Source organism: Eutrigla gurnardus (assembly GCF_963514095.1).
Source record: "Eutrigla gurnardus genome assembly, chromosome: 12".
NCBI classification, from domain to species: Eukaryota; Metazoa; Chordata; class Actinopteri; order Perciformes; family Triglidae; genus Eutrigla; species Eutrigla gurnardus.
The window spans coordinates 6725038-6742737 of NC_139926.1; the positions used below are offsets into that span (position 1 = coordinate 6725038).

The following is a 17700-nucleotide window of genomic DNA, read 5'->3' on the forward strand; positions in this document are numbered from 1 at the left end:
AACAAAAGTCAAATAATAGCGTTACCGGGAGCGGGAGCGAGAACACTGCCTTCACCAGTAAGCAACCAATCAAGGACAATTAGCTGTGAGCGTAAGCGCTGCTGCTAAACAAAAGTCAAATAATAGCGTTACCGGGAGCGGGAGCGAGAACACTGCCTTCACCAGCAAGCAACCAATCAAGGACAATTAGCTGTGAGCGTAAGCGCTGCTGCTAAACAAAAGTCAAATAATAGCGTTACCGGGAGCGGGAGCGAGAACACTGCCTTCACCAGTAAGCAACCAATCAAGGACAATTAGCTGTGAGCGTAAGCGCTGCTGCTAAACAAAAGTCAAATAATAGTGTTACCGGGAGCGGGAGCGAGAACACTGCCTTCACCAGTAAGCAACAAACCAAGGACAATTAGCTGTGAGCGTAAGCGCTGCTGCTAAACAAAAGCCAAATAATAGCGTTACCGGGAGCGGGAGCGAGAACACTGCCTTCACCAGTAAGCAACAACAATAACATTGAGAGCAAGGAGGCCAACGAGTGCTAGGATCGGGAGCGAAAACACTGCCTCACCAACAAACGCCGCCACCAACCTGACTCCACGCTGGTCTGGTCTCAGACGAAGATCAGCTAGCCACAGCCTCTGGAGGACGGGTTGCCCGCGGCTCCGACTGTCGTCACGAGGCTGCACGCGGCCAGCTGTTAGCAAGAGTTTCCAAGTTCCTTCTCAGCACTAAGTGCAACACGGTACATGCGCAGCGAGAAGATGAAAAGGGAACAGATCCTCTTACGACACCGGAAGATATAGCCCTCCCGGTGTCACGTGGGGGTCACAGGTGACTATGTTGTTATTGGTACTCGAAATGCGCATGCGCGAGGTGGAGATATCCAGTGCTTTAAGCACCGCCTCTGGCGGTCAGTAAGGATGAAATAGAACTCACTTGAATAACATGCAACTGCCGACAAGAAACGCAGTCAGAAAACAAACATCACGTCATGGTGAGGAAACGAAAATGTTTTGTACAAAGAGATGTGAGAGGAAGATGAAAGAGTTCAAATAAAAAGTTTGTTATATTAACTCTGGTCCATCGTACCATACTCCTCAATGCGCATCCTCTTACAGGGATTTTCCTCTGAGTCGTCGTCTGACATTTCCATCTCCTCCTCCCGTCTGATGCCCATGATCTCCTCGCTGTGGGCGTTTCTCAGCTCCTGAAACATCAGACAGTCCTCACCATGACGATGCACAGGAAGTGTCTCTGCATTTACTTCATGTAAGACAGCTTGTTGTTGAAAGTTGATAAGCACAGTTACAGTTTATACAGTTTACAATGACTGCGCATCAGTCAACAACTAATATTATTTTGTATTTTGGAATAATAATGACATTTTATTGCTATATTTAACTTTTTTATGTCTTACTACCCATCATCCATCATCCCCAATGACTGTTCCACTGAAACTGTTCCACGTAAGACAATAAAGAACGTAAACTTGGCAAATTAAAATGAACTATTTTAGTGTTAAATATGTTTTCTATGGGACATTATACAGTATATGTGAGCTCTTCACTGTATCTTACAGTCATTCACCATTATTTGTAATTATTTTATCCTACAGTTACTCATTTAAACCATCTGCCACGCAGTCTGCCATTGGACAGCCTGAAGAGCCACGATGAGTCTGGGGCGTTGAGTAAATTCACGATTTATACTCTTAAACTATAGACATTCTGTCTAATCTAGTATATAACCAGGCACTGGCAATTTTAACTAATAGTAAAAAAGAGATAGTAGTTGGATGTCTGATTCTGAAGTTATCAGAGAAAGAAGCTGATCAAACATTAGCTCAGCTCACAGCCCCTCCATGACGTTTTGTGTCCACCAAACAGCGTCAGCCAAACACAGATATTCAACATGAAGCTGCTTTATTTTAGTTTATTTGTTTTTGAGAGGAGAAGAGAGCTTTGTGGTAAAAACCTCCTAAAGGAATCCTAACAACTCCCATGATCCCATGCTGTTCACCACGTCACAAGACCCTCTTGTGAAAGAAAATTATATGTTGTGGATTTAAACTATATGTTTTCTTTCGATCGACTAATGAATGAATTGTAAATCATCATTATTTTCTGGAGTTGAGTCAGAACATGAATGCATGCTGCAGAATAATCACGTTTTCCTATTCAGCATCTCTTCACATCCACAGAGGGGAAAGACACAGCATGGCAGCAACACAGAACCGTCCTGTTGCTATAGCGATACAGGCACATGGAGACTTACCACACTAGCCAATAAAGGAGGGACGGTAGCCTGCTAGAGACGGCTGTGTGTCTTTACTGTGTCTTACCTCTTTTCGAACCAAAAATATGATATATGTGGTGACACTTATGAAGCTCCAGTAATAATAATTTTGAATTTACAAGCAGAAATAAAAATAAATATACTGTTATTCAATAAAAAACAAGTTTGAAGTCACTTATTTAGGTTTGAATGAATGAATGAATGAATGAATGTTCCAAGTCACTTTTAAATATAATCACAACACAGAAAATCCATATCCATTTAAGTGTACACACCATTAAGAATATTTTCTTTCTTACAGCGAACTGAAGACGTGACCTATGCTCTTTTCCAAAGACAGACAAAAAGCTCTCTTTTGACCTAAGTCTTTTAACCTCTCAGATAACAGGAGTTGCTGCCTCCACCAGTTAGTTTGTGTCTGTCATTGTGTGACTTAGATCTGAACTGAGTGTGGCGTTACTTTGTTGGTGCTCCTGTCTGTCAGTTTGCTTCTCCAAACTGGCTGCATCATCTTAGATTCTGCAGGTAAAACAGTGAGGTCCTCATAGTCAGGGTTGCTATTGCCTACACACAGCTCTCAACATGGCGTCAGCTTAGCCCACAGCTAGCAGCTAACAGTGCTAGCAGCACTTACATTGTTAACCTGAGGATGAACTACACATCCATGACAACACTATCAGTAAGGATGGCATTATTAGTTGTAACTGCTTCATGAGAGCAGTGCATAGCGGCAGCCAGCTAGCCAGTGGAGCATGCTCATGTTTCTTATTTCAAAAAACCCCAGCTTGGCTTAAAATGAATGGTTGTTACTTAAAATAAGTACTTTTGTTATCTAACTGGCATCAGTAAAGTTTGTAAGTTATATAACAAATCTACAGTAAAACAAGTCTGATGTATCAATGACGACGATAGGCTACTTTATGAATGAACCTGACTACTAGCATATACTATTTATGTAGTGTGTAGAAAAATATTGGATAACCATTGAAATAGGATAGGAGTTAAATGGACATTTAACTTTTTTCAGTGGTCATTTGACTACAGAATAAAATGCCAACTGTTGTTAGTTGTTATGGTGACAACACACCTCAGTGGGGCCGTAAAGCTCACTGGGAAGCTATAGATGGACCTGAGCTTTCATGTGACATGGACATGTCATGTTCTGACAAAAAAACAAACAAACAAACAAACAAAAACAAGGCATTCAGGCCTGCATTCAGTCATTAAAACATGTTGTTCAATGAATGAATGTGTAGATAAAAACGTGATAATATAAAAGAATTTCATTGTATATATTTTTTGCGATTTGTTTTTATTTCTGCATTTAAATGTTGCATATCTTGTCCCAACAGATTGATGACACTGAAAACCACAAAGTCATGTTCATAGTAGATTTGACTGGATGAATAATTGATCATAGGCTTAACCCTGGAAATCACTGTTGCCATAGCAACGCCTCACACTTTCGAGGAGCGCCAGATCTTTGCTTGAGATCTGGGCTGCTGGGAGGAGGCGACGATACGAGGCAGATGTCTGTCTGTCAAGGACACTGACTACAACAGGTCCGAGAGGTCTGTCTGTCAACTGTCTCCTGTGGGACAAAAAGATGGCAGAGAAGAAAGCAGTGGAGGGGAGGGAGGAGCCAACATTAAAAGGTATACCAACCTCACACTGCTTGCGCCAAATGTCTATGTTCCTGCGCTGTGGTTTTGAGAAATGGTCCCATGCCTTTTGCCTGGTGGTGGCGGTGAAAACGGCGGTGATCTGCTCGACTTTTGGGGTGAACAGGGAGGAGGAGGAGGAGGAGGGTCGAGACAAAACAAGCCGTTTATGTAGCGTTGTAGCACTGACTGAGGCTCATAGAGCAGGAAGAGGAGAGACACACTGACCACAGGATGGACATCCTCATGAGGACCGTTGTCTGGTATTAAAGGAACAGTACACTCCTTAATGAAATAATGTCATCATGTGCTCAGGTCGGACAAAGGATGTCTGATCCTGATCCAAGTCCTTTAATATTGAGTTTCTGCCGATAAGTAAAGTTGTTGTTGCTCAAACATGAAAAGCTACATGAATGTTTTTTACCTTTTGATACAGCAAAGGAATGCAGTTGAAGACAGTAAGGAAACATAGTGGAGAACAGAAAAGAAAAGCAGTGGAGGACAGTATGACCCCAAAACACGGTTACCGGAAAATCACAAATGCACTCATAATCTACTTTAAAATGATCCACTGGAAGTCTGTAGTCGTATATGTATGTGTAGGCGTTCCTGTTGGGGGGCATATGGGATGTGGCTGGGAATGATCCAGACTTGTGAACTTCTTATATACATCTATATTCACTAATTAATGTGCAGTAGTGTGCACATAAATACAGCTATGTATGCTACACCAGATAATACCTGCAGACACACGTCAGTGTGTGCAAAATGTGCAATAGGAAGATATGCAATCTATATCAGCACTTTATAAACATGTGCAATAGGGCAATCTGGGAATAAAAACACGTGGGAGGATGATACCAGTGATAATGCTGCTTAGAAGTTTTCCAGATGTTTTATAACCATTCATTCCTTTCCTTCTGACAGTCTGTTTGACTGTGATTTCATTTTCAGGTGCTCCACTCTCCTCCACACCATGCAACCAGAGGCAGTCCGGAGAGTAAAACTCATATTGTTTTTGGGTGAACTACTCCTTTAAACTTTCCTTCCTGTCAATCAACATTTCAGCTGACTTTCATATCTGGATCAAAATCTGTTGTGTCAGATTTAATAACTGCAGCTCTTATTTCAGGCAGATATTCTTTAATCAATGTTTAGTATCAGATCAGAATCTATCAGCAGATAATCAATATTAAAGGACCCATTGATCGTCATAAGGGTTCAGATACAGTAGGTTAATCAGGACATTTCTAATCATTGAGCCTACAATAATAAAATCAAACATCCTCTACATCTGACTCAAATAACTCACTTCAGTGTTCATCCTTATTTTCCCTTTCACAATAAAAGCCTCACAGTGACATGATCTGATCAAACAGACAAATGAGTGTTTGAGAGCTAATGAGATGTTGGAGGAGATTTACATTTGGTTTTTTATTTCAGTTCTGTCTCACTGAGCACATAATGACACAATGTGGAGTAAAATCTCACACTTTTGATTAAAGCAATCACATCTGTTGAATAAAGAAACGTTACGTTTATAAATCACTGACTTGTCTTTGATAAACATTTGAAATATAATTGAATGTAATTCAGCTACAGATTAAGGACAAAATGAATATTAGTTTTTACATCTGAAGAGAAACTGCTATTAAAAATGGCATTCATCGTCATTTGGAAAAGAAGACATGAATTACAAGAGAGGCGATGTACTGATGTACTGATGTACTGGTGTACTGATGTACTGATGTACTGGTGTACTGGTGTACTGATCGCAGCTATGACCATGTGATGAGCAGGTGTCTCTCCTGCCCTCTCCTCTGTACTTACATCACCTGCAGCTTCACTTCCATCACGACTGACAAAGGACAACATTTAAAATACGTTTTATCACATGTAATGTGATTCATTTGTACATCAGAATATAATGTTATTAGAGTTTAAATGTTGCCTTTCAAAGTGTTCTTTGCTTTAACATTTGAACTTCCCAAACATCCGATTGCTTACTGAACTCTGGACTGACAGTACTCACCTCTCTGCAGGACTCTGGACTCGTCTCACCACCGCTGCCAACATTCTCATAACACTGATATTAACTTGTTTTTTTATATCTGAATGAACGTCCTCATTAAGTCTGCATTAAGTGATATTTCATCGACACATTTTCCAGACTTATTCAGATCCCAGTATCTTTACAAACACAGATCCCACTTAGTGGTCTGGTTCTTATCTGGTGTCAGAAATCTGGATGAATCTGTTTCAGAGTAACCTGAATATACCTAATATATGAAAACAGACATTTGAACACATCCTTCTTTAAAATCTTCAGGTCATTTAATGGTTAATGGAAGAAGCTACGGCTTTAATGTTCTTTAAATCTCTTCTCAAGTCTTTTTTGAGAATATACAGCATTTGTTAATATTGTGTATGTTCAATCTGGTTTTATGTCTCATATTTAGCTATTTTATGTGTGTGTGTTTTATGATTCCACTCTTTGGTTTTAGTAGCAGAAAATGGAGATACATCGGATGGAGTTCATTAAGTAAATTGTTTCCACTACTGTAATTTTATCAGGAGCTGGTGGAGATAATAACAATAGAAATAAGACTAATTCATAATAATAATGACTCCTACTAGTAATAATAACATCACTTAATGCAGCTTTAAATGTGAAGACAGTGCCGTCACACTTCTGCCTCTGAAACCTCGGAGCGACTGACCTAATCGCCACCTCACAGCGAGCTGAAGATAATGGAGCTGATGCTGAGACGGATGGGGGAGGGTTGTCATGGAGACTGGGCTGAGATCCTCACACAGTAAATGAGTTGCATCGAAGGCAGCCTTTAAAATGGCTTCATGGTCTGCATCTCGGTAATCTGAGGCTGCAGCACTGTGTGTGGTGTGTGTGTGGATACTACTGGCTGTTGGTTTAGCAACCAACAAATAAAAAAGAGAAAATACTCCCAGAACATGAAAAAACAATCGCTGCTTTGAAAATATCAAATCCAGAACTAATTACTTGATTATTTAACAAATACTGAATTATAAGACGCTTATTAGAGGTGGGATTTGTATATGATGTTAACTACAACTAAGCACCTCAGTTAGACTACAGTAAATTATTCTATCCTTATTTATGCTGGCCTTAACAATAATTTGACTGGTTTCCATATTTTTCTGAAAAAAATCGGTTAATTTCATTTTTTGGTGCACCTAATAAGCTTGGCCAAGCTAAAACTAATGGAGTCTAATAGAATAAATCCTCCTTCATGAAGGTTGATTGTGTTGGTTCGATTGCAGGATCATTCTCAACAACGTACTACTTTATTCTGCTGTTGAACTGTGTTGTTTCTATTATTTTGTCTGACCCAGTTTTATCATTGAGGTAGGCTAAGTAACCGGTCAACAGCAGCACAAACTACATAATGCAAAATGATCAGTCAATTCGTGCTGAGTGTGATTTCAGTTGTGTTGGAGGGCTCAGGTTTAGTCCGTCAGACCTGTTGAGGACTGAGATGCTAAGATGTCATTCAATTTAAATAAAGTTATTTATATATTTTGTGCTTTGTTGCTTCTATTTTGGAATTGTTTTTCTTTAATATAGTGAAATGTTGTTAAAAACACAATTAATGAACATTATATGATTATTCATCCTACAGTCACTTAAGTAGGAAGCGGGTTTATTCCACCTTATTCTTACTATCCAGCTGAACTTTATGAAACATGAAGCTACTTGTGGTGAAGTGATGAGTGGAACTTACCTGATGAATTGCACAGTCTCAGTTATGCCAGTGAAAACTTCCCACACATCTGCCTGATGTTTAAAGTATTAAAGTGTCCTTACACTGTGTTAATATGGCCAGCAGGGCATTCTTGAAGATCTCTTTAGCGCGCTCCATCTCCTCCTCGTGCTGAGCTTTCTCACTCATCAGTCGGCGGACATGGCTGTTGGCCGACTGGATCATGGAGTAGAAGTGATTGGCGGTCCGGCGGTTGACTTCCCCACGGTCGATCCAGGTGAACAGCACCGCCGTAGCTTCACTGAAGTTATGGTCATCTAAATTCAGCAAAAGGTAGAATACATTATTGTATATACACATTATATTTTCCTTTTAAAACAGTTTCACAACAAGTTCTCTAAGTGTTTCTGATGCAGCTCTGTTACTGTTAGCTAGCTTATGTGTAATAACTACAACCCAAAACTATTTCCAAATAACTTTAAACTATAACGAACTATAGCTTATAATAACATTACTACTGATTCATTGAGTATGTGAAGCTGATAATACTTGTTTACTTTTACTACAGCTGATAAAACTGAACTCATAATACTAAAAAATGGGACTTTTCTAAGAAGGACTTTGTAAGAAATTATTTTTACACCGTGTAGTGGTATTTTTACTTCAGTAAAGGATCCGAATACTGCTTAGCAGCTTCCTGTTTTATGCACCATCACACCAAATAGTGAGTGAAGAGCAGGATGTGGAAGTCATTTCATGGGACCTTTAACATTCAGTTGGGCTAAACAAACAACAGAGCAGCTAGTGAGGATTGAAATCCTTCTCTCGGGGCATTGACTGTTCACGGCTCTGTGAACCAGCCACAGCCACTGAGCACAAAAGCTTTTTTGATTTTCAACTTTTCAACTTAAACCGCGAGCTGCATTTGGCCTCAGTCATGTGTAGTCAGTGCAGAGTCTCCACGGGCCTCTGTCAAGTGTGTTCTCCCCCATTTGAATAACAATCGAAGCGCAGACGAGCGCAGAACAGAGTGAATTAGAGAGCATTTAATGAGCTCAATACCCGCCGCAACACAACCTGTAAGAAGACACTTCCCCCGCTCAGATAAAGCCCCATTCATACACGGCAGCAGATTACAGTCACATTACAGTGAACACAATGAAGCACAGCTCAACAGGGACGACTGGAGGAAGAATGAAAATGTATTTCCCCAGCTGTATGAGGTGAAAAAATGATTTCATAATAGGTTATTCAGAGAGAAAACACAATTGTTTATGTTAGGAATTACAAGATGGATGTGAAACAGCCCATAGGCTTGGTGGGTGCAAGGTTGGGTACGTGGAGATTCAGGTGGACATACTAAGAAAGCAAAGCAACATACTTCTGCTTTCTAATTATATACTTAGAAACTATACATAAAACTGTAAAATATAATCATTTTTCAGCTAAACCCACATTTTTCTGCTACTTCAGCACCATGGACAGCACCACGACACTGATGTTTCAGAGTCATGATCGGGCCGTAATAATAAGTAGTTTCTCTCTGCTACCAGGGGATGGAGAGGGGGTGCATTAGCTAATTACAGTAGCTTGTCAACAGCCAACTTCCTCATCAGTCATCTCCCATTATCATTTAGTTGAAACCTGATGCTTAGCTGCAGGCATTTTGCTTGTGTTTAATTCTTTAGTAGCGCCAATTGTTTTCTGCTCAGGTGGTCGTAGTCTTGGAATGGCGACTCGTTGCCCAGCAACAAGTTTCTAATATGAAATACTAATCAGATGTACTGTTGCAGTCTATTGTGGTCGATGCATAAACACAAATTAGAGGATACTTGTGGCAGAACATTTTACATACAGCAAGAGCAGTGAGGTACACTACTGTGGTAAATGATGTGTAAATGTATTCTTGCTACTTTAATGATAAACAGTAAAGACCTTTTTCTCTTCACTTTATCTTATCTATTTGAAGTATAACGTGTTCAAAATGTGTTTAAAAAATGACACTTGATTTAATCCGGCCACGGGATCAGTTTCCCTGAAACAGTTACATTGCCACAATATGAGTAATGAGCAGTAGGCTGGATGTGAATGAGATTAAATTGTAAAGGTGACCATTGTTGTCCTGTGTGTGAAGACCAACAGCTTTCTACTGTTAAACTGGAGTATTTTTAGTCCCAGAGATACGAATCAGCCACAGCAAGAAACATGGAGGAGGAGGAGTGACCTTCACACTCTTACACAACAACATCCCTCATCACTCGCCCCACACTGCTGCCAGTTCACTCCCATCAATCTGTCCTTGTGCAGAAATGCAAGCAGAAGGGTTCACTCTCTGGTCTGTGTGTTAATATGTCTTATACCAGAGTCGATCCAATCGGTGCAGTTATATATTATTATTATAAATACATGCAGCCTAGCCTCCTTTTAACCATGCAGCAGAACGCGAAAACACTTTAAGTGACTAAAATTCATATTGTTTTTTACTGATGTATGAAATGAGGGTGTGTTTTGATGATCGTTTCAACCATAGAAATATAATAGCAGCAGAAGAGACATTCACATTCAAATCAACTTGGTCAGGATGCTCAGCGGGCAACTTACATATAAAGTCAACCGACTTATGGCGGACTCACTGAGGTGAGGTTTAGTAGTAACGACTAGTGAGTGCAGTGGAGTAGTAAAGTTATGAATCATAGAGACAGACTAAATGAGTAAAATGTAGAAACTTAATGCTTCATATGAACACTCTTATCACGCTCTAGGCAAGAACAATGATATTGTCAGATGAGTGCCAACTTTGTTCAGCTACCTAATGGTACCTCGGCCTCACTGCGGCGCTGGAGAAGGACAGCATGCCTAGCTGACTTGCTACATAACTAGCATCCATCTCTGGATGTCTGGCTCTCTTCCAGGTGAGCTGCGACTACCCTTTATGTGACGTGTACTAGTCAAATGAACAATGAGTTTGTTTTACCCCTCATTTCTATGATTTCAGCTCATTGTTGGAGAGACTAGCTGGTGAACATAGTGGTGCATTTGCAGCTAAAGAGACAGATATTGCCCTTGGTTATGGAGGAGACCAAAACAGAGATAAAAGAAAGGGAATATTGGACTTAAATCATGTGACACAAACACAAAGATAAATCATCATCATGTTGATCTGTAATGTTAAAGTTCATCATATGAACATAAAAGGTGATGATATGTTTCATCCATTTATTCCATTGCATTTTGTGACTATTTCACAACCCCCAGAAGATTGAGCTGGTCAGTCACATGGAGAAAATGGATGATGTGTTTATTTCTAGAGAGCAGAGATTACCCCTCTTGCTTCACTGAGGTTTTTATCCCATTATGTGTTGCCTCCTCTCTGCAGCTCTCTGTGCATCACACTGCAATAAGTCCAGCAGCTACTAAAACACACAGGAAGCTGTAGAACAACAACACGGACAAACATGTTCAGTTCCTACTGCCGTCTGGACACTGCTGGAGACAAACTAAGCTGTTTGTCCATGAAGAACATCAATATTCACTCATGATTCATTTTCAGTGTGTTATTAGGCTTATGAGCAGGTGATCTGCAGGAGATCTCTAAAGCTCCTTTTGCAGGTCCAACATTAATTCAGACCGATAACTGATAAAAGTGATCCCCATCATTGTCTCCATGACTATGGCTGCAGAAATGTCTCTTTTTTACATCACAGTCTGTTTTCGTACACTACATTTCAATAACTTGACTGTGTCCAGTCTGAGAGGACGACTCTATCGGTCTGAAAGTCCTCTATAGAAATAGAAGGTTAGTCTGGGGTAAGTGTTAGTATCTTCATTATTGATGGAAAGATGAACACGAATATAACAACTGGCATTTTTCAACAGTAGTGTTCATTGAAACATTATTGGTCTTCATTAGTGAGTTCTCACCTTTCAGTCTCTCTGCCAACATGGCCGCCTCGTGTTCAGAGAAGTGCACTATGGGAGGAGGAGACGGCGGTCTCAGCTGATCTTCGTGGATCTTGCGTCGGTGTCGTTCTTCTCGGGCCAGTAGGCGCTGTTGACACTCCCACTCGTACAGGTCGTCTCTGGCCTGGGCGAAGTCCACGTGGATCCTCCCAGAGTCCTTTTTGTCAGTGCTGGACCCGATACGCATTCGGTACCCTGAGAGGACAGAAAATACATAGTTGCATACATCTTCAATGTAAGTATACTTCTGAATTATTTCAACTCGAGCGAAGAATTAGCAAAACACAAGAGCGTTGAGATTCTCCTGCAGTCATCTCTGAATGAGAAATGGAGCATATTTGTATAAACCACTAAGTGTCTATGGTACAAACAACAAGGATGCTGCTGTTTCTAGATGACATTATTTTAAGCATTTATAGAGCAGCTACAGTGTTAGCAAAGCCAACTCCCATTGATGCAAACTCCAATACAAGCATTTTAAAAGTTGTCAGCTTTTCGTTCACTCCCGACAACCGACTTCACAGATTCCTCCCCTCCATTCCAGTAACTGTTCAGAAGTACACAACCAATGGCTGCTCACCTGACAGGTAAAGAGCCTTGTCCACCATGAACTCCTCGCTGAAGCGGATGTGGCAGAAGTTCTTCTTGCTCTTGCGGATGGCGATGATCTCTCCACACTGGTCGAACACCTCCCTGATGCTCTCCTCCGAGGCATTCTCCGGCAGACCGCCAACAAACACCGTCCTACAGCCAGGGGGGCGCTCCCGGGTCGATGGAGGGGGCAGGTCTGAACACAATGTCGTCATCATCATCATCATCATCATCATCATCATCATCATCATCATCATCATCACCACCACCATCATCATCATCATCATCAATTTGATCAAGATCCAGATCTTACCTGATCTTCTAAAGCAGGGGTGTCAAACTGATCCAGTAAAGGGCCGTGTGGCTGCAGGTTTTCATTCCAACCAAGCAAGAACACACCTGATCCAACCAATCAAGGTGTGAAGGCAAATCAGGTAGGTGAATAAGTCAAGTCAGGTGTGTTCTTGCTTGGTTGGAAGGAAAACCTGCAGCCACACGGCCCTTTACTGGATCAGTTTGACACCCCTGTTCTAAAGCAATGAACACATTTATTTAAAAAGCACCAAAATAATACATAAAAATGAACTAAAATGATACTTTTTAAAAAGCAATACAACAATAGTGTAGAAACATTCATCTCTATGTGTCCTGTAATTATCAGGATGTTCCGAGTCCCAATGCAAGTCCTTTTATATTGATTACCTACTGATAGAGTCTGGGTCAATACTTTCATACTACAATATGAAATATTGTCATTTTGTCGACTGTCTTGATTACTTAAATTAAAAACAGTGATTTTGTTGAGTGTGTGTGTGAGTGTGACATCTCACTGGGGTTCTGAGGGAACAGAGTGCAGCTCTTGCAGTGGATTATCTCCTTGATGATGGGCATGTCGGGGGGTCCTGGCGGGGGCGGGACCAGGCTGATGCCCGCCATCAGGGGGTTAATGGGTGCGATAAGTCCCAGTCCTGGGTCGAACCTCTGGATACACAGAGAGTCTGCAGGACAGAACCATGGAAGGGTGAATCCATCAGGTACAGAAATGCTAATGTGCCTTATTTAAATATGTACAAATATCATATAAATACCATGTACAGTATCCCTTTGAGGTGTTTTGAGTATGTAAGGTTCTTTTTGTCGTATTTGGGAAGTTAAACAGCAAAAAACTTCTGTGAGTTTATATGTCATGTCTGAATATAAAAAGCCTAAATCAAATATATAGCATGGAATACAGGTGTGTCAATACTTCAATATTATTTACACAAATGTGCTTTTAAATCAACGTTTACATGACAATCAGTTGAATTGGGCCAATTATCACCAGAAACAGCACATTTAAAAAGTACAATTTTCTGGTATTTGTACTTTTGAGTGTTTACATTTGATGCTACTTTGTACTTCACTATCAACTTTCATTTCAATAACTGTTCACTCCATACATTCTCACTGTACTTTTACTGCACAACATGTAATAGTGTTAGTGCATGGAACTGACAATACTATACTTCTACTGGCTTACATGTAGTTTTACTGAATGGAGCTGACAATACTACTGTACTTTATTGCTCAACATGTACTTTTACTGCATGGAGCTGACAATACTACTGTATTTTACTGCACCTTCGGATTATTTCTGCATTGCTGTAATGGTGCTTCCACCTCTGTCCTCCTGATGCTGTAGTTACTTTCTTACAGCATGTGTTCTTATATATTATCTGCTTACACTGGCAACATTCTCTGTTGAGAAGACTGACAGGTAATTAAATACACACCATGAATGTTTCAAAATTCCAAATAGTCATCTTCCATTAGCTAATCAGTACTGCTACCATTTATTATTCCAAGAAGAACAGACAGCAACACTCATCAGGAATTTGGCCTCTAAAACTACATTAAGGTCACAGACGAGGAGGAAAACTGTGGTGTAATATATCAAACAGAGAAAAACACACATGCGCGAGAGGAAAGTGGAGGAGAGGGGAAAAAGCAGAAATAATGCGTCGCTATCTGGAGGAGAAGAGATAACAAGAGAAATGGGAACTAGATGTGAGAGAAAATAACCGAGTTATCGGCAGGTAGAAGTGGGGAGGAGAAGAAACTGTGTGTTGTGCAGGACAAAGAGAAAGTGAGGAAGCAGACAGAAGATAAACAGCAAGAGGACGTAGGCGACAGCAGCGATGCTTCAGCTGTCTGGCTGCAAATAGAGCAGCAGGGTGGAGGAGGGTGGTGCAGCGTCGCATGTTCCTGTCTGCAGCAACAAGAGAGCGTCAGCACAAACACACACCGCCACAATGAAGTGATTCACATTACAGACGAGAGACGCTGTCACACACGGAAAGGACAAGCATCCTTCATGGCAATCTATTAGAAGGATTGATCGAGGAAGAAGGGGTGGGGGCGTTTTTTTGTATATTCACATTCGGTTGGTCTCAGGCTAAACATGACGAGCAAAAAGCAAGCATGCTTTTTAAAACAATCACCACTGTTGTACGCTCACTAAATATGTCACATTTTGAAAAAATAATCAAATGTTTGCTTCATCTTCAAGATCATTCGTCATCCTCTTCTGAGGAACCTTTTACACTCAGCCAAGAAATAACAACACAAGCCACCAAGGCCAACCCCTCCCTTCTCTTTTATGGCATTAAAACAATGAAAGAGAACTAATAACATCTGCAGATGTTCAAACTCATTCATTTTCCCCAGTAGCATCAGAAATGGTATCAGGGGTCGGGTCCAACGTCTGACAAACGTGTTGTGATGGACTACACCGGCCCCTTCAGGTCCTCCGGATCAGGATTGTTCCTCCATGAAGGGAGCGACAAGGTCAGAGCCTCCACACAACAAAATGTTACGTTTCCTACATTCACATATAATCCGTTCCTTGTGAATTGTTTTTTTTTTAAAGATGAATGCATTAAGCAGGAATTCCTGCACATAAAATCTTCCATAAATCTGAGCATGTGCAGTCGCGCTGGATTCACAGATTTCTCAGGTCTTAGGAAAACTCATTACAGTGGCGTCTGCGATAACCCCGACAGGTAAATTACACATCCCTGTGCCACACATTCATCATAATCACACACCGCTGCTTTTTCTCACACAGCCAGAATGATTCAAGCCAGGTTCATTTTTCTGGCTGGGAGCTGTGCTGCTGCTGCCAGAAACAGAATATAAGAGAGGAAGAGAACACAGGCGAGGACGAGGAAGATGCAGACCAGAGCCAAGAGACGGAGAGACACAAAGAATGGCTTTAATTGTGATTATTTTATGAAACAAGAGACACGAGCTGCATAAGCCTCGCTGGGAAACATCTGGCTCTGGTTCCCTCAACACATATATAAACTACGTACTGTCCACAGAATTTACCACATTCCATACAGTCTATGTACTACGTACTGTACACAATATATAGTACTAGTGGCTTCAGCCTCGCTGGGAAACATCTGGCGCTGGTTTCCTCAAGATGACACCCACACATATATAAACTAAATAATGTACATTTTGCAAAAGGAACTTAAAGTATCAAAAGTCTGCAGTTGTATTATTATAGAATCATATGTATCACTAATAAGTACATGCAAGATTATTTCAATGTCGTAGTTCATCAAGGTCGAGCCAGTCTCAGATAATTTGTGTACTACTGTGTAGATGGGCAGTATTAGTACTGGTTCATGCCATATAAAGTACACTAACGTTTCAGAAAAATGAAAAACAATATTTGCCTTTGAGACAATGGTGTAGAAAAGTAAAGTACTTGAGTGAAAGCCACTGCAACTGTCCTCATATTTAACACTTCTGTGTTTATAGTTTATAGTTCTATCAGAGGTTATAGAGTTGAAAACTGTTTTCCTGAGGTACATTAAGTGGAAACATGTGAGTTTGGGTGAAGGCTCTTCGGTGATCAGATTCATGCTGAGCCTTTCTTGATCTAAATGTTCCCGCATGCAGTTTAAAGAGGGAGGAGAGCTACAGTTGTTGCCAGAGATGGAATCACGTCAGCATTACATCATCATCTCGTCATTTTAGTATTTAAAACAGCTCCTCTCACCTCAAAACAGCATTCAATTATTCTGCATTAGCTTAACAGAAAACTCTCATTTAATAATGCATCGCTCAAACAATAAAAAGCTCCAGGAAACAGACACAAGTAGAACTTGAAACTGAGCGAAAATATGAGGCATAGTGTAGTCTGTATATATATGTACTTATACAGTATTGATATAATACTTATGCTGTAATTATACTCTACTGATACAGTACTGATGCTCTACTTATACTCTACTTAGTATATCGTTCTGATACAGCACTGATGCTCTACTTATACTCTACGTATACAGTACTGATACAATACTGATGCTCTGCTTATACTCTACTGGTACAGTACAAGCAAGTATGAGCACATTTCACCTATTTCAGCTTCACTCCACTGGCTTCAAGGATTCATTTTAAAATGATTTAATTTGCTTTTAAAGCCTTGAATGGCGTTGCCCCACCTTACCTCTCTGAGCTGCTGCACCCCTACACTCCCAGCCGCTCTCTCAGGTCAACTGACCAGCTGCTCCTGACGGTGCCTAAAGCTAGGCTTTAGCTCAGAGGGAAGCGAGCTTTAGCCGTTGTGGCTCCAAAACTCTGGAATGGCTTGCTGCTGCACATTAGACAGGTCTCCTCACTGTCTCATTTTAACTCTTCTTAAAACCTCTTTTCGTTGGCTTCTAACACCATGTAGGGTGCTGCTTTTATGATTTTACGTGTATACGTGCATACTGTTTATCTTGTGTGGGCAGTGCATTTTATCTATCTTATTTTATTGTATTACTTTTATCTTTCTGTTATGTACTTCATGTTTGTATTGTGTTTCTATTGTGTTATCTATTTATTGTGTTTTATCTTGTTGTGCAGCACTTTGGAAACCTTGTGTTTGTTAAAATAGTGCTGTATAAATAAAGTGGATTGGATTGGAAACTGATACACTGATGCTCTGCTGATATAGTACTGTTACAGTACCGATACTCTACTGATTCTCTGCTGATATAGTACTGATACTCTACTGATGCTCTACTGATACTCTACTAATACAGTACTGATACTCTACTGATACAGTAGTGATACTCTACTGATACATTGATGCTCTACTGATACAGTACTGACACAGTACTGATGCTCTACTTATACTCTACTGACACACTGATGCTCTACTGATGCAATACTGACACAGTAGTGATGCTCTACTGATACTCCACTGATACACTGATGCAATACTGACACGGTACTGATGCTCTACTGATACAGTACTGACAGTACTAATGTTCTACTTATACTCTACTGATACACTAATGCCCTACTGATAAAGAACTGATGCTCCACTGGTAAAGTACTGATACTCTACTGATACAGTACTGATGCTGTACTGATACTCTACTGATACAGTGATGATGCTCTACTGATGCAGTACTGATGCT

At 40.5% G+C, this 17700-nt stretch overlaps 3 protein-coding genes across 5 annotated transcripts in view; all 3 read right to left on the reverse strand.

Moving 5' to 3' along the window:
- Window positions 1-17700, reverse strand: part of lmln (leishmanolysin-like (metallopeptidase M8 family)) — a 429410-nt gene that overhangs the window by 331464 nt on the left and 80246 nt on the right. The window lies entirely within an intron of this gene.
- Window positions 1-17700, reverse strand: part of tgfbr2l (transforming growth factor beta receptor-like) — a 297577-nt gene that overhangs the window by 175942 nt on the left and 103935 nt on the right. The window lies entirely within an intron of this gene.
- enox1 (ecto-NOX disulfide-thiol exchanger 1) overlaps window positions 1-17700 on the reverse strand; it is a 456513-nt gene that overhangs the window by 23140 nt on the left and 415673 nt on the right. For all 3 annotated transcript variants that reach the window (XM_084022807.1, XM_084022806.1, XM_084022808.1), the window contains 6 exons: window positions 13069-13236; window positions 12228-12434; window positions 11609-11842; window positions 7792-8004; window positions 3952-4058; window positions 1081-1198 (listed from right to left, as the gene is read on the reverse strand). In XM_084022807.1, coding sequence (XP_083878933.1) covers window positions 1081-1198; window positions 3952-4058; window positions 7792-8004; window positions 11609-11842; window positions 12228-12434; window positions 13069-13236 — 1047 coding nt within the window. The remainder of the gene's footprint in view (window positions 1-1080; window positions 1199-3951; window positions 4059-7791; window positions 8005-11608; window positions 11843-12227; window positions 12435-13068; window positions 13237-17700) is intronic.